The sequence below is a fragment of the Euprymna scolopes genome, chromosome 21, assembly GCF_053919585.1.
Source record: "Euprymna scolopes isolate OS-2025 chromosome 21, ASM5391958v1, whole genome shotgun sequence".
Taxonomy (NCBI): Eukaryota; Metazoa; Mollusca; class Cephalopoda; order Sepiida; family Sepiolidae; genus Euprymna; species Euprymna scolopes.
This window is the reverse complement of record NC_136502.1, coordinates 114,998,567-115,021,730: the sequence shown is the minus strand read 5'-3', so window position 1 is coordinate 115,021,730 and position 23,164 is coordinate 114,998,567. Positions and strand designations below refer to the sequence as shown.

The 23,164-nt window shown below is 30.9% G+C and overlaps 1 protein-coding gene across 1 annotated transcript in view; it reads left to right on the top strand.

Annotated features, from left to right (window-relative positions):
• Window positions 1-23,164, top strand: part of LOC145242665 (protocadherin gamma-A4-like) — a 423,021-nt gene that overhangs the window by 238,069 nt on the left and 161,788 nt on the right. Inside the window, exon 3 of the mRNA XM_080105795.1 lies at window positions 19,122-21,626. Within this exon, the coding sequence (XP_079961921.1) occupies window positions 19,248-21,626 (2,379 nt within the window). The 5' untranslated portion in view covers window positions 19,122-19,247. The remainder of the gene's footprint in view (window positions 1-19,121; window positions 21,627-23,164) is intronic.

The following is a 23,164-nucleotide window of genomic DNA, read 5'->3' as shown; positions in this document are numbered from 1 at the left end:
TGCCGTACTCTAGCGATGATGGACGATTTAAATATCTCGAAATATCTTTGTTTTTTTGTTCGTTTTTGTTTTTTGTCTTTGTTTTTAGTCTTTCCTTCTTTTTGTATGCATTAACATTTTCTATTTTTATTATGCGAATCCTTTCGAGAAGAGTAATTTATTTACGAACGATTGTCCTCATCTAGTTGTTGTTTCACAACGTTTTGGTCAACTATTCCTCTGGCCATCGTCAGCTTAACTGTATCCTCAGTAATTACTGCCTTCCATAGTTACTGTTGGCCAACTAAACCTCTGGCCGGCTTTGGGTAGGATTGAAACCGCTATCTGCAGACAATATTCACATGGAACTGTAGTGATTCAACATCTATATCCACTATGCCACTGGCACCGAAGGCAATAATTACTGGGGATACAGTTAAGAGACTCAGCATTCCTATCCCGTCACGGTTTACTACAGACCTGTATAGTTTTAAAGTTCTGAAAATATTCTTCTTCGGGTATCAGGCCTGTTATTACAGCCATCGATGATCATGGCTCTCCACTCCTCTCTGCATTTGGTCTTTCCGATGAGATCTATATTTGTATTTCCAGTGACCCTATTGGGACTGTCAGTGAACTTTATTCGTTGCCTTCCTCTGTTTTTTTTTTCGGCGATTTTTCCTAACATCAAGCTTTTTTCTAAGCCATCCGCCCGCATTAAATGACCGAAGAACTTTAACTGTCTGGCGTGGACGGTATTAAGTAGTGATCTACAGTATTCTGCCTTACACATGGCTTTTTCATTTGTTTTCCTTTTGGTCCTTGAGTATTCATAGAATTCTCCTTAAAAACCACATCTCCACTGCTTCCAAATGACTTTCAGCCGCCTTCATTACTGTCCAACAAGGAGAATTGATCATATGTATGTCTTGAAAGTTCAGATTTTTGTGCTTAGTTTTATGTTTTTGTTTTGTAAGATGCTTTCCATACTCTGGAAGGCGGATTTTGCCATCGCGATTCTTTCTTGATTTCCGTGTCACTCTTATTAAGTTAATTGTCAACAGAATATATAATCCAATCTAGATTATTCTATTATTCTACATTATTCTATTATTCTACATTATTCTAGATTATTCAATACTATTTTACATATAGTTAGAATGATAAAAAGGTATTGAAATAACGAACAGAAAGCAGTTAATTACAGTTCTGAATTGTTGAGATAAGGGTTAATTGTTTGTATTATTTGTTTTGATCGGGCTATTATTCTCAACTTGAATGTTATTTGTGCAACGTTTCGGTTGATATAGCTTTCGAGCTTCGTCAGGCATGTTGGTGGCCATCTTCGAAAAGAAAGGAGAAAAGTTACTGGCTTGTTAGATGGTTTCGTATTCTTGTTAACATTTGACTTTTCCCATCTGACACCAAACTCTAAACTGAACTGCCCATCTCACCAACTCTACCTAACTATGTCATTAGTACATGTAGCGTTATGATCACCTGATGCCGTCACTAAAATCATCTCTATTGTTTATGTTCTAACATTTCTTGTTTGTTTTCACATTCCTACGTTAACATTCTTAAATTGTACAATAACACAGTTGTACTTATTATTGAGATTAGATTAGAATCTAGTATTGTATAGTCGAGCCGTATATACACAGCGTCTATTTAACTTATGCCTATAATGCTGTGATATATACAGTGCGACGTCTAGTGGTTGAACTGTTCTTCTATTGTTGTATGTATGTATGTATGTATGTATGTATGGGTGTTTCACATATGATAAAACAGTTCATTAATATTCAGTCTGTGTAGCGCACAGACAAACAACACACCTGTCTTTGTTGTGTCTTTGTCTCTTCTCATTATCCAAGTTCATCTCTTTCCAAAGGAAACCAAACCACAGTAGGTTATATATTTCATATAACTTTATTCTTGACTTCCCATCGGAGCTGCAAGACGTTGTAATTTCTACAGCATGCTTAAGTCGTGTTTCTCCCAGCTTCCAAAACACGGAGACGATATCTTTCAGATCACCTTGCCCGACTTTTCCAGTCTGACTGCAAACTCTAAATTAAACTGCACGTGTCTCTAATTTTATTTTATTAAATGATTAACTCACATAACATTAAGATCACCTGATGCCGTCACTAAAATCATCTCCATTGTTTATGTTCTAATATTTCTTGTTTGTTTTAACATTCCTACGTTATCATTTCTGATACATTTTAACCATTATATTTTTTATCCTAAAAATATCTTTCATCTTGATACATATTTTCTAGACATCATAATAATAATCATTCAGATTACTTAGCATTCCCACCAGTGCTCTGTATAATCCTCAATGAAGCACCTTTTATGGAAATTAGGATAGCATAAAGAACGATGGAATATTTTGTGAGACAAAGCTATAGAGATTAGAAGAGATCATTCCTCCCACTAGATTGTGAAGACGATCATGTAGTCTGTGAAGCAAAAACTGTGCTCTTGGCTTTACCTTCTCAGGTGCGACAGCAGTACGCTTTGTTATTTTTTTTTCTTTTACTAATCAAATATATACTTTACTAGCAGGATCTGTGGAAATTCGGAATGAGAAATATATTGAACAGAAAAACCAATAACATGCAGCAAATATGAGTTTATTAACAGTTCTATGAAAATAGTGCCTATTGCAGTTTAAATATAGAACTGACCCAAATAAGATAAATTAATAAATATTAATAAATACTCAGAAAGTAATATTGGGCTACATAGTTCAATACAAATAATCAAATCACATTGTAAGAGACTATCTTTAATTTACTTCTTCAGTCTAGCACCTCTTGGCAGACAATGTCCATTTTTTGGCCCTGTTTTATCCAGTGTTCCCTTTTTTACATAAGGTTTCGATGACTTCTTTCTTCGGTGAAGAACCGCTGGAGGTCGAAATGACTAACATTCCTTTCTCATGCCATTACAACAATGATCATATATTATTATTATGGTATTCGAAAACGGGGCTACAGAAATTAAATCGCTTTAAAACACTTTAAAACACACAAAAAATGGTATAAAAGTAACTTAATTGCATTTAATAACACATTTTTTCGCACAATTTTTTTTTCCAACGGCGCAAATTTTTCATTTATACCTTTCATTATGGAGAGTTCATTTTTATACTCATGCAAAATCAAATCTCAACATTAGAGCATCTCATATAACACCATGACAATCACATTTTCGTTATTTTCTTCAAATTTGCCAAAATGTTAAAAACAACGTTTCTTTCTTCTTTAGATAAAGCTGTAACTAGATTAATTGCTAGTTGAGTCCGGCTAAATTTTATACATATTAGCATTTCAGCCCGGTGTTACCCGGGTGTTTGGAGGTGTATGTTGAGCAAAAAAAAAAAATGCGGTCAATTTTTTAAAAATTTGACCCCTATTATGACCCCTCAACATTTATTGTTTTGGGCCCAAATCAAGTTATTAAGTTAGATCCCTGCCCAAGGAATCTATATCTAAAATTTCAAGTGTTTAGACCCAAAATTGTTGGAGGAGTTTGGTAGAGTTCTCAAAGGCCAAATCGTTGAACTTTGACCCCTTAACAGCCAAATTTCTGGCTGAAAACGGATTACAAAAGTTTTCCTAAATCTCAGTACCCTGTATATCAAATTTCGAGTCTGTAGACTAAAAATTGACAGAGTTAGTACGTAGGAAAATGTACACAGACGCACACACAGACACGTTCACTTTGATATATATATACTAGCATGGGTGCCCGGCATTGCACGGGTGCTTGAAGGTGTATGTTGAGCAAAAAAAAAAACAAAACATTTACCCAAATCTCAGTACCCTGTATATCAATATTAAATTTCGAGTCTGTAGACTAAAAATTGACAGAGTTATTGCGTAGGGAAATGTACACAGACAGACACACAGACAGACACGTTCACTTTTATTTATATATATGTGTGTGTGTGTGTGTGTGTGTGTACTGGCAGGGAAACCCAATGTTATTCGGGATTGAATGAGTATCAGAAAAATCTTCTATTGTCATCCAAATCAATAAAATCGTCCATTTTCTAATCAGTCGATTGATTGCCTTCTCCAGTTGCTCCCCCGTAGTGTACCAGGAGAAAGCTTTAGATGCATCGCCACAGTGACTTAATCCAGAATACATTTTAATCTACATTGCACTGTAGAGAATCAACTGTTGATTTTATAAAATTACATGTAAATAATGGCTTCACTTAAAGTTTGAAATGCAAAATCAAGTATCATGGTTCAGTTATGCTCTAAACAGAAAAATTCATTTCGAACACGCCCCTGTCTTATCAAAGAATCTGCTATTGATTTTATCAAATTATTATTACATAATCATTTGAATTAAATCTAAACATACAAAAATCAAGTATCATGGATCAATTGTGCTTTCAAAAGAAACATTCATTTCAAACACGTCTCTGTCTTATAAAAAAATCTACCGTTAATTTTATAGTCTGGGCTTTTCTGCTTGTACGGTAATAAAACTTATCAAATGCACTTGTGATGTTAGATTGTATAAAAGTGTTAACTTTGGTCAAACTCGGATTTCTTTCTTTAATCGGATTTTTTCAATTATCAATTTTTGATGTTTATCAAGTGCATTCCGATTCAAAACTTACATTAGAACACTCTCAGACACATCAAGTACCTGCATGTGAAATTAAAAAAAATCACCCAGCCGTTTCTGAATCCATAGGAAACGAGCTCACACACATACACACACGCACAAATATAAAAGTTCCTTTTATATATATATATATATATATATATATATATATATATATATATATATATATATATATATATATGTGTGTGTGTATGTATGTATGTATAGATTGGTTTCCTAGATGTAAATCCAATGAAATCCGAATCCAATGAATGCTTAATGAAGGACAGATCTGGTATATAGTATGTTTACTATATAAACACTATTGGTTACATATGTGCATACATGGTTTTATTTTATTTTTTTCTATCTCATTTTTTCTATTTTATTATTTTCTATTTCATTATTTTCTATTTTATTATTTTCTATTTTATTATTTTCTATTTTATTATTTTCTATTTTATTATTTTCTATTTTATTATTTTCTATTTTATTATTTTCTATTTTAGTATTTTGTATTTTATTATTTTCTATTTTATTATTTTCTATTTTATTATGTTCTATTTTATCATTTTCTATTTTAGTATTTTCTATTTTATTATTTTCTATTTTATTATTTTCTATTTTATCATTTTCTATTTTATTATTTTCTATTTTATTATTTTCTATTTTATTATTTTCTATTTAATCATTTTCTATTTTATCATTTTCTATTTTATTATTTTCTATTTTATCATTTTCTATTTTATTATTTTGTATTTTATTATTTTCTATTTTATCATTTTCTATTTTATTATTTTCTATTTTATTATTTTCTATTTTATTATTTTCTATTTTATTATTTTCTATTTTATTATTTTGTATTTTATTATTTTCTATTTTATTATTTTCTATTTTATTATTTTCTATTTAATCATTTTCTATTTTATCATTTTCTATTTTATTATTTTCTATTTTATCATTTTCTATTTTATTATTTTGTATTTTATTATTTTCTATTTTATCATTTTCTATTTTATTATTTTCTATTTTATCATTTTCTATTTTATTGTTTTCTATTTTATTGTTTTCTATTTTATTATTTTCTATTTTATTATTTTCTATTTTATCATTTTCTATTTTATTATTTTCTATTTTATTATTTTCTATTTTATTATTTTCTATTTTATTATTTTCTATTTAATCATTTTCTATTTTATCATTTTCTATTTTATTATTTTCTATTTTATTTTGTTCTATATTATCATTTTCTATTTTATTATTTTCTATTTTATCATTTTCTATTTTATTTTGTTATATTTTATTTTTTTCTATTTTATCATTTTCTATTTTATTATGTTCTATATTATCATTTTCTCTTTTATTTTCTATTTTATTATTTTCTATTTTAGTATTTTCTATTTTATTATTTTCTATTTTATTATTTTCTATTTTATTATTTTGTATTTTATTTTTTTCTATTTTATTATTTTATATTTTATCATTTTCTATTTTATTATTCTCTATTTACTTTTTTCTATTTTATTATTTTCTATTTTATTTTTTTCTATTTTATTATTTTCTATTTTATTATTTTCTATTTTCTATTATCTATTTTATCATTTTCTATTTTATTATTTTCTATTTTATAATTTTCTATTTTATCATTTTCTATTTTATCATTTTCTATTTTATCATTTTCTATTTTATTATTTTCTATTTTATCATTTTCTATTTTACTATTTTCTATTTTATTATTTTCTATTTTATTTTGTTCTATTTTATAATTTTCTGTTTTATTATTTTCTATTTTATTATTTTCTATTTTATTATTTTCTATTTATCATTTTCTATTTTATCATTTTCTATTTTATTATTTTCTATTTTATTATTTTCTATGTTATCATTTTCTATTCTATTATTTTCTATTTTATTATGTTCTATTTTATTTTGTTCTATTTTATAATTTTCTGTTTTATTATTTTCTATTTTATTATTTTCTATTTTATTATTTTCTATTTTATCATTTTCTATTTTATCATTTTCTATTTTATCATTTTCTATTTTATTATTTTCTATTTTATTATTTTCTATTTTATCATTTTCTATTTTATCATTTTCTATTTTATCATTTTCTATTTTATTATTTTCTATTATATCATTTTCTATTTCATTTTTTTCTATTTTATTATTTTCTATTTTATTATTGTCTATTTTATTATTTTCTATTTTATTATTTTCTATTTTATTATTTTCTATTTTATTATTTTCTATTTTATTATTTTCTAGTTTATCATTTTCTATTTTATCGTTTTCTATTTTATTATTTTCTATTTTATTATTTTCTATTTTATTATTTTCTATTTTATTTTTTTTTTTTATTTTCTAGTTTATTATTTTCTATTTTTTTCTATTTTATTATTTTCTAGTCTATTATTTTCTATTTTATTATTTTCTATTTTATCATTTTCTATTTTATCATTTTCTATTTTATTGTTTTCTATTTTATTATTTTCTATTTTATTTTTTTCTAATTTATTATTTTCTATTTTATTATTTTCTATTTTATTATTTTCTAGTTTATTATTTTCTATTTTATCATTTTCTATTTTATTATTCTCTATTTTCTCTTTTCTATTTTATTATTTTCTATTTTATCATGTTCTATTGTAATATTTTCTATTTTATTATTTTCTATTTTCTATTTTCTATTTTATTATTTTCTATTTTATTATTTTCTATTTGATCATTTTCTATTTTCTATTTTATTATTTTCTATTTTAGTATTTTCTATTTTATCATTTTCTATTTTATCATTTTCTATTTAATAATTTTCTATTTTATTATTTTCTATTTTATTTTGTTCTATTTTATCATTTTCTATTTTAATATTTTCTATTTTGTCATTTTCTATTTTATCATTTTCTAATTTATTATTTTCTATTTTATTATTTTCTATTTTATTTTGTTCTATTTTATCATTTTCTATTTTATCATTTTCTATTTTATTATTTTCTATTTTATCATTTTCTATTTTTTTTCTATTTTATTTTTTTCTATTTTATTTTTTTCTATTTTAGTATTTTCTATTTTATCATTTTCTATTCTATTATTTTCTTTTTTGTTATTTTCTTTTTTATTATTTTCTATTTTATTATTTTCTATTTTATTATTTTCTATTTTATCATTTTCTATTTTATTATTTTCTATTTTATTATTTTCTAGTTTAGTATTTTCTATTTTATTATTTTCTATTTTATTATTTTCTATTTTATTATTTTCTATTTTATTATTTTCTAGTTTATTATTTTCTAGTTTATTATTTTCTAGTTTATTATTTTCTATGTTTTTTTCTATTTTATTATTTTTTATTTTATTTTTTTCTATTTTATTATTTTCTATTTTATCATTTTCTATTTTATTATTTTCTAGTTAATTATTTTCTATGTCATTATTGACTGTTTTATCATTTTCTATTTTATTTTTTTCTATTTTATTTTTTTCTATTTTATCATTTTCTATTTTATTATTTTCTATTTTATTATTTTCTATTTTATTATTTTCTATTTTATCATTTTTTATTTTATTGTTTTCTATTTTATTATTTTCTAGTTTAGTATTTTCTATTTTATTATTTTCTATTTTCTATTTTATTATTTTCTATGTCATTATTTTCTATTTTATCATTTTCTATTTTATTGTTTTCTAGTTTATTATTTTCTATTTTAGTATTTTCTATTTTATTATTTTCTATTTTATTATTTTCTATTTTATCATTTTCTATTTTATTATTTTCTATTTTATCATTTTCTATTTTATCATTTTCTATTTTATTATTTTCTATTTTATCATTTTCTATTTTCTCTTTTCTATTTTATCATTTTCTATTTTATTATTTTCTATTTTATTATTCTCTATTTTCTCTTTTCTATTTTATCATTTTCTATTTTAATATTTTCTATTTTATTATTTTCTATTTTCTATTTTATTATTTTCTATTTTAGTATTCTCTATTTTATCATTTTCTATTTTATCATTTTCTATTTAATAATTTTCTATTTTATTATTTTCTATTTTATCTTGTTCTATTTTATCATTTTCTATTTTAATATTTTCTATTTTATTTTTTTCTATTTTAGTATTTTCTATTTTATTATTTTCTATTTTATCATTTTCTATTTTATCATTTTCTATTTTATTATTTTCTATTTTATTATTTTCTATTTTATGTTGTTCTATTTTATCATTTTCTATTTTATTATTTTCTATTTTATTAGTTTCTATTTTTTTTTTCTATTTTCTTTTATTCTATTTTAGTTTTTTCTATTTTATTATTTTCTATTTTATTATTTTCTATTTTATCATTTTCTATTTTATCATTTTCTATTTTATCATTTTCTATTTTATTATTTTCTATTTTATTATTTTCTATTTTATCATTTTCTATTTTATTATTTTCTATTTTATTATTTTCTATTTTTTTTCTTTTTTATTTTATTCTATTTTAGTTTTTTCTATTTTATTATTTTCTATTTTATCATTTTCTATTTTATTATTTTCTATTTTATTATTGTCTATTTTATCATTTTCTATTTTATTATTTTCTATTTTATCGTTTTCTATTTTATCGTTTTCTATTTTATTATTTTCTATTTTATCATTTTCTATTTTATTTGTTTCTATTTTATTTTTTTCTATTTTATTCTTTTCTATTTTATTTTTTTCTATTTTATTATTTTCTATTTTATCATTTGATATTTTATTATTTTCTATTTTATCATTTTCTATTTTATCATTTTCTATTTTATCATATTCTTTTTTATTTGTTTCTATTTTATTTTTTTCTATTTTATTTTTTTCTATTTTGTTATTTTCTATTTTATCATTTCATATTTTATTATTTTCTATTTTATCATTTTCTATTTTATTTGTTTCTATTTTATTTTTTTCTATTTTATTTTTTTCTATTTTATTATTTTCTATTTTATTATGTTTTATTTTATTATTTTCTATTTTATTATTTTCTATGTTATCATTTTCTATTTTATTTTTTTCTATTTTATCATTTTCTATTTTATTATTTTCTATTTTAGTATTTTCTATTTTATTATTTTCTATTTTATCATTTTCTATTGTATCATTTTCTATTTTATCATTTTTTTCATTTTTCTGTCTTTAATTCCTTTTTCTTCTTGAGTTTTCCTCCTTTTCTTTCTTTAATCTCTACATCATCGTTTTCTTTGTAACTTTTTCTGCTATTTTTTTTTTTTGTCTTTTAGCCCGCACATTCCACAATCAATGTTTCTGACAAAGGGGCAAGAATTGCTGTTTTCTGGGCCAGAATCTAACCATCAAATGTGTGTTAGTTTTGTCACTCTTGGTTAGTTTTTGACCATTTTTTTTAGCTATTTACATCAAGTGACTTCATGCCGTGTCTGGAGCGATTTCTATAAATAAAAAAAAATCACTCCTTCACTCCAAAATAAAGTGAACAGGAAATAGTAAGACAAATAGTGTGTTTGTGTATGTGTGTATATGTGTGTATGTGTGTGTATATGTGTGTATGTGTGTGTATGAGTGTGTGTATGTATGGTTATGTATATGGCGTTCATTGACCTCACAAAGGCTTTCGACTGTGAACAGAACTGCCCTTTGGTGTGTACTCTCCCAGATTGGATGTCCAGACAAGTACCTAAAAATCTTGAGACTTCTTCATGATGACATGACGGCAATTATGGTTGGCAGTGGTAGTTTGGAAACATCTCCCTTCAAAGTTGACACCGGCATCAAGCAGAGCTGCATCATTGCCCCACCCCTATTCACCATCTACATCTCCACCATCCTTCACCTTACTAGCCAAAACCTACCTAAGGGAATCAAACTCATGTACAAGATGGATGGCGGACTCTTTAATATCAGCAGGTTTAGGGCAAAAAGCAAAGTCCTCACAGCGTCAATCATGGAGCTTCAATATGCAGATGACAATGCGCTGGTTGCTTACCTAGAAGCAGACCTCCAGAGCATCTTTGATGCCTTTGGGAGAGCCTACCTGCTCCTGAAACTTGAACTTAACATCAAAAGACTCAAATCCTGCACCAAACAGTTCCTGGTAAACACGCATAGCCACCCACAATCTTTGTGGAAGGCAACACCTAAGAAAATGTGGATCAATTTGCCTACTTTGGCAGTCTTCTCTCCACAAAATCTATCATTGATGCAGAGATTCACCACCGCATCGGATGCGCTAGTGCAGCCTTTGTCAGGCTATGGAAACAGGTATTTGAGAATCAGGACATACAGAGCAGGGTCAAACTGTTTTTCTATAAAGCAGTTGTCTTGCTCCCTCTTCTCTATGGGGCTGACAGCTGGACCACCTACAGCAGACATCTGAAGGCCGTGGAGCAGTATCACCAGCGTTGTCTCTGTAAAATCCTCAGGATTGGATGGAAGGATTGACGAACAAATGTATCGTCCTTAAGTAGGCCAACATACCTACCATCACCACAACCATCATCCTACACCAGCTGCGATGGACGGGTTATGTTATGCGCATGCCTGACAACCGCCTTCCAAAGCAAATGCTCTATGGTCAGCTAAGAGAGGGAAAGCGATCCCAAGGAGGACAGAAAAAGAAATATAAGGACAACATAAAGACCCACCTGAGATAGTGTCACTTAAGCCTCACAAGCTGGGAGGATGCTGCTCTTCATAGGGGCATGTGGAGCAGGATGGTCCATGAAGGCACGGCACAATCAGAAAAGGACCTCCAAAGAACCGCAGAAAACAGGAGGAAGCAGCTTCCGCCTCTTCCACTACCCAGTCGACCACCCACACATGCTCCCACTGCAATAAAGTCTGCGGGTCAAGGATCGGCCTCCACAACCATCTAAGGACCCACAAATGACCAGATCCAGTCTCACCAACAGGAGAGCAATCATACTCGTCATGAGTGATTACCGATGATGATGGTATGTGTGTGTGCATATAAATGTGTGTATATGTTAGTGTGTATGTGTGTGAGTGTGTATCTGCGTGTGTGTACGATTGTCTCTCTTTGTATGTATTATGGTATTATGTGTGTGAGTATGTGTGTGTGTGTGCGTGTGAGAGACATAGAGAGACAGAGTATTGTTCAGGAAAAAAAGAATAGCACGAAGAATTGGCGAAGTTAACATGCTTGATATAGTGAATGAAGAATTTTAATATCTCACCAGACTTGTCAGACAAATTCATACTTTGGACAGGAATGATTGCTTCTGATTCATATTTTATCTTTTAGTATTTTGGTATTTTCCTCTAGATAATGCATCTAGAACACTAAAAAAAGAGGAAGATGATATTTTTTCCTATTCAATACGAAAGTGTCAATTTTCTATAATCTTCTGCGTTTCTCGAAAATTTATTTTGATTTTCTGAAATTTTTGTTTTCATATTTGGTGCTTATCATTACACCAAAACGTGTTGCTGCGCAAGAATCATTTTGTTATTTTGTTGTGAAAGATTATAAAGAATAAGAATTTCTAATGTGATATTCTTGGTTTTCTACAGGGAGGAGCAGGAGAGGAGATAGTGAAAAGCTGCTTAGCAGGGATTTATTGAAGTTATTGAAAAACTATTTATAGATTCAAATACTGACGTGTGTTTTGCTTTTGTTAGAATTTCTTTTATAAATTAACAGATTATTAGAAATTTTCAAAGCACTAGCTGAAGTACTTGTGTTGGGACGATTAATCAGAATTCAGAATCAGAAAAACTGGAAGATTTTGGGTATCAGATGGAAAAAATGAGCATATTTTCCGATGCCAAAAACGATTATTTTAAATTTTTGAATTGTTTGCTTTTTTAAACTTTCCATTGGTGGTACTAATGACGTCACTATCCATTGAGTTGTATTTACAATGTGTCAACGAAAAAGGTTGTTCTTGTTAGTCAATGGGATGATAGCCTTCGATTGTGGGAACTATATACTGATGTATATGTACTAGTATTGTGTCGATTAATCGTAGTTGGAATGTGGTACCCCTTAAAAAAAATATAACTCTCCACAGGTTCATGTGCCACTGCTTCCTTACAACGAGCACATACAATCGTGACCACTTATTGCTATGCCTCTCAACACTGTTACCACAGTTTGATAAGTTTTACTATAATTCGAATCTCCTATAATTATGATCAACTCAGAGGAGAACATTTAGAGCATACCATTCTGCATTCACGCCTAGCCTCCATAGAATGGAAATAGGCACAAACTTTAATAAAGACTTTTCATATCTATCTGCGTAAGTATACTTTGATAATTATGTTTAAGTTTGAAGTAATATGGTATAATAAAATTATGGGGTGTTCGTTCACGCCTGACCTCCATAGAATGGAAATATGTCACAAAGTTTGACAAAGTTTTTTAATATAGATCCACTGAATATTGTGATAAGTGTTTCAGTGTGAACAGGCATGGTATAATAAATTATGGGGTTTATCTATTTTATTTTTACTTTCATTATATTTTGCTTTGGTTTTGATACCCCCAAATTCGAAGCTATCTATTTACAACCCTTCCTTTTCATAACCTATCATACTTTCATAAATCAGAGTCCATTTTCTGTAGGCTGTTTTTGAACCCAGTCAACGACGAGTATTTTTGCTAGTATATATATATATATATATATATATATATATATATATATATATATATATATATATATATTGTCAAGCCATCTCTTCAGAAATCAATTGGTTAATGCTTTCATTTATATTTTTAGGGTTAATTCATAAACGACCTCCCTGAGAAAATTGTGTCCAAGATGAGTATATTTGCTGAGAACACTACACTCTATATTAGACAGGGTAAAACAAACATACAGATATCCAAGGCAATGGCCGAAACCTTAGAAAACGGCATTAAGCCTGTAGTGGAATGGGGCCGAAAATAGATGGCAATATTTAATGCTGCTAAGACTAAGCTTCTTTCCTTTTACAATTACAAAAAAACTTCTCAACTACTGACTGTAACGACAAATAATACCCTACCTGAGAGTTTATCGTTCAAACTCCTCAACTTACCATCCACAAGAAATATTAATTTACGTATATTCTTCTTTTTGCATCCTTCCACCATACTTCCTAAATAAACTAGATTCACTTTTTATTTCATTTTATTTTTCAAAACTCAAATAGCTCCATCCTTCTGAAGAAAACAGTGGATGGTCAATCTTTCAGTAAGGGGGGGGGGGTACTAATCAGACTCCAGTTGTAGTTTGTTTCAATATATTTTCTTCTTGAGGTGTTTATTATTTAAACCGAAACCAAAACTTATGAAGAATTCTTGATAAAATTATTTATAAAAAAAAATAGATGACTTAAGTGCCATCAGCTATAATCGAAACCGAAACCAAAACTTGGGAAGAATTCTTGATATTTGTAAAAAAAAATAGATGACTTAAGTTCTATCAGTTATAATCGAAACCGAAACCAAAACTTGGTAAAATCATTTATCACAAGAAATGGAAGTACATATCAATTAAACGACCTGGATATAAGCATGACACAGAAAATATCACACACACTATTGTATTAATATATAGATAGAGCCAATACTCTATTATTTCTTATATTGTTATATTATAGTGATTTCAAAAAATATTAATTGGGTGCCATCAGCTAGAATCGAAACTGAAACATATAGCTCTCCAGTCTTATTCATTACGATCTGAGCCACGCCCATATGTATATAAAACTTTAAAAATAACATTGGTAAATCTATAAATGTATATTTGCACATGCATACAAAACGCAAGCAGAGATGCGTCATTGAATTCCTCCATGCAGAAAAAATTGAACTGATCGACATTCACGAGCGTCTGATGAAAGTTTAGGAAGCCGATGCAGTTGATTTTAGCACCGTTAGGAGATGAGTTCGTCGATTTCAGAGTGGCGATAGAGAGGTGAGTTACAAAGCATCCTCTGGACTTTTCTGAACGCCGCATCACAAGAGGCAAAAGTAAATCTAGAATGGTGGTAAATTGCCCGTTTTAATTGCATATTCAATGTTTTAATTGCATATTCAATGTTTTAATTGCATATTCAATGTTTTAATTGCATATTCAATGTTTTAATTGCATATTCAATGTTTTAATTCAGTTTTTGAGTTAAAAAAGCTAAAACCTTTCTAATGCAGTCTTTATTGTCATCAACCGACAAACCCGACAAGCAGCTAAATCACACCCCTTCACAGTAGAGATCATTTGATGTAAGAGAGCCTTCTACTCCGGTAGTTTCTTTCCCAGAACCGCTAGACTTTGGAATTCCCTTCCGGGTTCCTGCTTCCCCAACTGTACTGACATGCAGAAGTTCAGGTGTAACATGAACAGACATCTTGCTGCCCAACTTCCCACATAGTACCCCTGTAGATTATGTCCCTGATAGTAGCGCCCTACATCAAAGTGACAATGTGCTTTGTTTAGGGTAAAAAAAAAAAAGATTTGCCCTGGACAATGTCTTTCTGTGTGAATTCAAAAATATACAAAAACTGGTGGAAGATGAGCATACATTCTTGTGTCCTTCGACTTGGGTGCCATCAGCTAGAAGTAAATCCCAAAAATATTTAACACACAAGCGTTATTCATTACACCAATTTGTCATGGCGCCATTATCTTCATTAAGGATGGCACGTTGCGTTAAACTGAAAAGTAGCACTTGTTTGGTGGAATCGTCTTGCATTTCAAGGAATCCTTTTTTCTGTGCATTTGGCTCCAAATGAAAAGTCAAAATACATTGTTTAATTTTATTGCTGTTTTTTGGTTTCAGTTTTCTTGGTTCCATGCGGTGTTTCTCTGTCTTTTTGTTTTACTTCTGTTGTAGTTTTTTTTTTTTTTTTTGTGGACAATTAGCGTTTGTTGCTCATGTGGATGAGTTTCTGTATTCGAGGATTTTCTTTCAAATTTTTTTATTTTTTCAGCATTATTGCCTGTTCTATAATCTAAGACTTCCCCTTGATTCTGATTTCTCCTAGTCTTTGGGAATGTTTCTAGTGCTTCCAAGTTTTTTTGTTTTCTTCTTCTTCTTCTTCTTCTTATTATTATTATTATTATGTTCATTAACTTCACAGTTTTTTGATGTTTTACACTGTCCTTTTTCACTCAAGAATAAGCTTTTACACCAAAGCTAGTGAGCATAGTCAAAGAGACAATTAGATTGAAAGCACCTGGAGTGGAATGTTTGCTGTGCTAAACAGAACTGACTTCTGGAATTATATTATTATACTATCTGGATTATTATTATTATTATCATTAATAATAATAATAATAGGAAAACCCTTGAATGTGAAGACTAGCACACATGAGCAACAAGCACAGGCCAGACAAACTGCTGCAGAGGCAAAGCATGAAGCGCTACATGGAGCCAAGAACATTGAAGCTGCATTTCTCTAACCCTAACTCCTATCCCCCCATTACCACATCATTGCCCCCCCCCCAAAAAAAAGTGAGACCAAACAGCCAAGTAGAGTCGAGGAGGAAAGAAAGACCGAGGAGAGAGCACTGACTGGGCCTCAGCTCAATGAGTGTGAGGAAAGCTGGGACCTTGAGGAGGCTTATTGCCACTCAAATTCCAGTGACGACGAATGGCAAGCAGTTGTTGCGATAATGCAAATTTATAAGCAAATACTATCGAAAGAGGTAGAGAGTACTGGAAATCTGGAGAGATTTGTTGTCACTCAGCTTCCAGAGAACATCATAGTCAAGGAAAGATCTTTGATGACCTGTGTGAAAGTTCCTTGTGAGCCAATAATAATAATCGTCTGGATTTGATAGTCATTGACAAAGTCTCAAAGAAGTAGCAAATCATAGGCTTTTCAGTGCCGTGCGGCAAGAATGTGACAGAGAAGGAGAACGAGAAGTACGGCAATTATGCTCTGTTGGCCTTAGAGGGAAGACGTATGCTCAGGGTTAAAACCCAAGTAATCCTGGTGATACTTGATATGTTAGGTGTAGTATCAAGTCGTCTGGAAGAAAATTTGAAAAAACTATGAACCCTGATGTGATGAGCAGCCTCCAGAGCTCTACTGTTGTAGGTATCACTAATATCCTTAGGAAAATCCCTGATCTTTGAAGATCCTGGTTTGGAGCCGGGATTGAGGGAGTATCCTCTGTTGATGAATTCCATTTCTTTTCAGGGAGACGTTATTAAACAAAATCAAGATTATCTAAATATTAATTTACTCGTCCATATGTCCAGTGTCACAAAAAAAATCATCATCATCATTGCAAACATTAATTAATGAGAAACGAATTACCTCCCTTTATAGTCGCTCTTTATGAGTTAAAAATCATTAAAACCATTTCCCCCCCCGAAATTTTCAAAACAAAAAAAAAAAAAACATCGCTGTTTGTTTACGGTTTCAAATTAGCTATTTCATTTTATCATTTTTATAATTTAAAAGAGTCATGTTGAGATGATACTGTAAGTTTTTTTTATTATAGATTCTTTTTAAAATTAAAAAAAAATGTGCAAGTGAATTGACATCTGTTCCTTTATGAATATATTAAAAAACTAGCGGGGGTATCCGGCGTTGCCCGAGTGTTTGTTTCCGAGACGGGGGGGGGGAGTTTTAAAAAATGTTATGGTAGGTAAGTAGGAAGGATCAAACCCGGAGTCATGAGTAAAAGTAGGAAAATAAAGTGTGAAAAAAAAAACAAAAAAAAACATCTGCAACGTTAACAGTTCGGCCACCAAGAAAAGTCCATTCCAGTTGTTTAGGAAAAAAAAACAAAAAAAAACGACTACGGTAGGTCGGCGCGAACGTGAAAATATAATGTGAATTGTCCAGCACGCTAACCACTACGCCACAGAGCACTGCAGCTTAGTTTAGTGATTTTAAATAACTTCACATGAAGGAACTACGAAGCCAAACCGGTGTTCTCTTCTCAACTGTTCCTTGTGAACGATCCCCAAACGGTGTTAAGTGGTGGCAGGGGGAGGAGGAATTTATTAGAGAGAAAATATTTTACCACTTCCATTGATCTTAACCGATTTTGGCCGTGACTTCTCAGCAGAAAAAGTATAGAAATCTAAGATTATCGAGGAATTTGAGAAATAATAAGCCTATAACACACCTCAGATATTGTTCTGCCGTTTGTGCATATTATATTTGCATGAAATATCTTGATTTTTAATCCTATTAATGTCAAACTCAGGCGGGAAAAAATGAGTTCATTTTATTTATATAGAGAAGAAGAAGAGAAGAGAAGAGAAGATAATTCAGAAAAAAAAAACAATGTGTTGTGTGTTGAATATGCATGATGGTAAAAAAAAATTAAATTTTTTTAATGCTTAAAGAATTTGCTAAAACAATTGTTTTAAAGTCGTCGTTATTTGATTTATTTATTGCGAACTGTTTTCCTCATCTTTTTTTGCTTGTTGTTTCATGACGTTTCGGCCAACTATTCCTCTGGCCTTCATCAGGTGGTAACTGCAACGCGATAGACGCAGTGGACAGAGACGTTGAATCTCTACGGTTCCAGGTGAGCATTGTTTAAAGATAGCGGTTTTAATCCTACCCAAAGTCAGCCAGAGGTTTACTTGGCCAAAACATGGTGACACGACAACAACTATGGAAGGCAGTAATTGCTGAGAATGCAGTTAGGACATTTGGAGTTCTTATCCCGTCACGGTTACCACCTGACGAAGGCCAGAGGAATAGTTGGGCGAAACGTTGTGAAAGAATTAATAAAAAGAAAGATGAGAATAATAGTCTGCAATAAATTAATAATGTTTAAATGCCTCCCCGGCAAGTATTTTTTTTTTGTTTAAACTTACCTTTACCAATGATATATTTCCTTTAGAAAAAATATATTTCGATTTAGTCAATTTTTACTAAGTCTGTTACTTTTCATTTGCTATTCGTTTGTTTTCTTTCTCCTGATGAAAAAAAAAGATGGCGGTAAAGTGATTCCACCAATCAACACACAGAACGCACATTCAAAAAAAAAAAAAGAAAAGAAAAAGGTTTTAAAAATTTGAAAAAAAAGTTAAGATGTTCTTAAACAAACAAAAAATATAACAGTTCTACTACACGTAGTCATGCCTAAGAAAATAAAAGGGTGCTTATTCAAATTGGCACTTATGGCGGCAATTAAAAGTAAAGAAAATACGATACTTATATTATTTAATTGGAATTCATTATTGAGATGTGTCTTATTTATTAATTTTTATTTATTGCGGGCTATTATCCTCACCTCATCTTTTTCTTAGTTGTTTCACGACGTTTTTTGGCCAACTATGAATTCCAATTAAATAATAAATATCGTCGTTATTTGTTTCGTTTTTTTTTTTTTTCATTCACTTTATTTATAATTTGTCTAAAAAATTTTAAACCTCCGTGGAATTTCCACGGGTTCTGCTAGTTATTATTACTTTCTTTGCTTCCTTTTTGCATTTTATAAGAAAACATGTATCTATTTTTTCTGTCTGTTTAACACATACATTTATTTAGCTAATATATTAAACAACCTTTTTTTCTTTGCTTACAGATGTACACGCAATTTTCTTGTAATATATAGATTTTACATGACGACACTGAAACCACTTTCTTCAAAATGAAACTTTACAGTAAAGAATGGAAACCACCGAAATAGATAGGAGCTAATCCGAGGACCATGTTGTTAGCAATGTGTTTTCTCCTGTCAAATCTCCACATAACCCTGTCCTCAGATCTTACGTACTACATCGAAGAAGGAAAGAGCCCCGGTACATTGGTGGGTGATATTGCTGCTGACACGCACTTGCTGGACAGTGTTCTCCCACAAGACCACAACCTGATCAAATTTAGCCAAATGAATCCTCGTGTTATGGACAGCGATCAGTTGTTCCGCATTTCCAGAAACTCTGGAAAACTTTACACAGCTCAAATGCTGGATACTGAATCGATTTGCATACGGAAAGAGGAATGCTTCCAGATTGTCGATGTTGCCGTACGGAAGGGTGAAGCCTTTGTGCGGATTCTGGAGATAAAGGTCATCGTGAAGGATCTTAACGACAACAAGCCCGAGTTTCCGAGCAAAAGAGTCACAGTCCAGTTTTCGGAGGAATCTCCCAAAGGTGCTAAACGATCCATTCCAAACGCCGTAGATAAAGACGTCGGCGACTTAAACTCGCAAGTTACTTACGAGTTAAAAAAGAACACGAACGAACCGTTCACGTTATCGGTGTCGAAAAACATGGACGACATTACCAAACTTGATATCATTCTTGAGGAAAGTCTCGACAGAGAAGTACAAGATGCTTATGAGGTGCAGGTGATTGCCAGAGATGGTGGAACCCCACCTTTGCAGAATTCTTTAGCTGTTCACATATCTGTCACGGATGTCAACGATAATACGCCGATCTTTTCCCAGAGTGTCTATAACGTGTCAATCAATTACAAGCACGATATAAGCCAACCCGTCTGCATATTGTCTGCACGCGATTCTGATCTTAACAAACACAGAGAAATATCGTACCATTTTAGCTCGCAGACGTCTGGCATTCTGAGAACTTTATTTGACTTAAATGAGATCACAGGTGAGATTTTCTTGAAGAAGAAATTCACTTTTGGTCAAAAGACATTTTATAAGCTGTATGTTGAGGCCACGGATGGGGGGATTCCTCCGTTAAGTTCGACTGCCAAAGTTCTTGTTAATGTAATAAACCAGCAGAACAATCCTCCAATTATCGATGTAAATTTTGTATCTGTTCCAACCGGAAGTACAGCCCAAATCTCAGAAGATATAGAAGTGGGCAGTTTTATTGCCTACGTGAAGGTTTCGGATCATGACGAAGGGCTTAACGGTGAGGTGAAATGCAACCTTCACCATGAAAAGTTTCTGCTACAGAGACTTGGAACTAAGAAATACAAAGTGACCGTAAAAAGCTCGTTGGACAGGGAAGCAAACGATCACCATGACATCATCATTAGTTGCCAAGATAAAGGGATGCCGCCTTTGCGAACTGTGAAGAAAATTTCCATTAAAGTTGCGGACGTCAATGATATAAGACCAAAATTTTCCGAACGGACATTTAAGTTTTCCGTCTATGAAAACCAGCGAGCAAAGTTTCCGGTTGGTTATGTAAATGCTTCCGATCCTGATGAAGGATTAGGCGGAAAGTTAACTTACTCCTTAATCGACGACAAACGGCAGTTTTTACCATTCCAGATACGAGAGAACGGTCTGATCTCGACGCTTGTCTCTCTCGACCATGAATTTCAGGATGTTTACAGATTTCAGGTTCTGGTGAAAGACAACGGAATACCTTCATTAAACAACACGGCGAACGTCATTGTCGAGGTCAAAGACAAAAACGACAACGCCCCGTATTTTACGTTTCCAAGTGTGAACCCTTATTCCATGGATATCGTGTATTATCGTCATCAGACGAAAAACATTACTCTGTTGAAAGCGGCAGACAGAGACAGTCGGGAGAATGCATTTCTCAGGTTCGAAATCCTGAGAGGGAACAACAAGAAGCTTTTTGCCCTTAACCAGTATTCAGGTTTGTTAACGTTCAACAGAAAGGTAACACAGGAGTATACTGGATCTTATCACTTAGAGGTCATGGTCAAAGACAATGGGATTCCGACCTTAAAGCAAACCACAAACCTCTCGCTGATTCTCACTGTGAGCAATAAGACATTTGATATGTTTAATGGTTCCAATAAACCAACCGACCAAAAGGTCCACATGTTTTTGATGATTGCGATCGTGTTGGTGTCTATGACGGTGTCGGTGCCAATCACGGCCGTCATGGCCGTATGTTTTGTAAGGTGCAGGAATCGAAGGAATGACATTGTGAATCCCTGCAACAAGAAGCATGTGAATGAAGAAAGACACCTTATGTGCACTTCTCGCCAGGAAACTTCTTGGACTGAGGCGGACCAAACGGCAGAAATGTCGGTGGTCCAAATGTCTCAGCAATTTAAATCTCGGAAAGGAATATACCCTGGGGATCAGTTGGATAGGAGTCGGAAAGGCCCCGGAGTAAAAGAAGTTATATATCAAGTAAGTAATTTTGAATTTAAAAAAAAAAAATGAATATATGTTTTTTTTTGTTGTTTTTTTTTTCAAACAATATTTGTTTAATTGCTTACTTCGATATTTATTTATGTTTTGCTATTGAAATTTATTTCTGATAGTAGGCGATGTATTATGCTACCTTTTTTGCTGATGCTTGCAGAGATAATATCACTAAACAAATGACTTAGTTAGTCCACGGGGCTGGAGATAAACGTCGAATAATATAAAGTGAAGAATTACACTCATACAGTATTCGAACTAGTGCTTCAGAATAGTGACCATCTAAATATCGAGTTCCTATCTGACTTTGGTTTACTGCGTACAAAGAATGAGATTCGTGCAGGATTCGAACCTGCATTTCAAACAAGGGGGCACCTAATCCAGGAGTAGCCTTAGACCGCTTTCCTAACAAGCAACTATGTCCAGTGATAAAACTTTATTTACGTTTTTGCACGCGAATTTGGCATATCTCTTTTATAAGTGATAGAAGTACAATATGTTTTAATATTGGAATTTATTTCTGAAACTATGTTATGTATTATGTAATATTTTGTTTGTTCATGCTAATATTTGCACCATGCTGTAAAATCACTTAAAAAACGATCTATTTAGTCCACGGGGCGGGGGATAAACGAAGAATACCACAAAGTGAAAAATGAGACTTGTACAGTAAATTATTTTTCTCCTTCAGATTTCTTTGTATCGAAATTTCAATATACAACAAGTTCTTCTCCTATCCATAATTCCCAGACTCAAAAATCAATATACATCTGATAAAACTCACTTTTGCCAAAAAGAATAGTCTTCCCTGATCAAGAGGCTTTTTATTGAAACCGTCTGCCTTTCATATGCAGATTAGATGCACTAAAATCTCGTTACCTTATGAGATCATCAGCCTAGAAGTAAACACAGAAGCCATTTTTTTCTTCATTCGCCTTACTTGACACGAACACTGCATGCTGTACAAAAATCAGGTTTGTATTAATTTTTAATAAGAACTTGTACAAGATTTAAACCTGTGCCTCATATGTGGGACCATCTAACGTAATCATCATCTTAAATATCAAATTCATATCTAAATAAGAATGAATTCCATTTATTCCACAAACATTTCTTGTCTGCTGACAATGAACAAAATTTCAATACAATACTTAGAAATTCATTAATCGTGGTACTCTTCTATCTCCCCTCAAATCTTTGCGTGTTAGGAGTGACATGCTCAAAGACTCAAAGAGATTTCTACGAATATGAGTCATGGGAGACAGAATAATGAAAAATGGGGAATACTGTAGAAATTCATAATAATGGTTGAATTGTCGGAGAATGCATTGTAAACCTTGAATAAGAATGCTGAGTTAGAAGTCATGTGGGGTTCGAACCGTCATAATATAGTTTTCAAACCACTTTGGCACATGTTTGGCTCGGCCTGACCATCACAGTAATTGCAGAGCGAAGATCGTTGTAAAGACTGGTATGGCGACACAAGTCTCTCTGGAACGGAAGACTTTGGTTTATTACATATG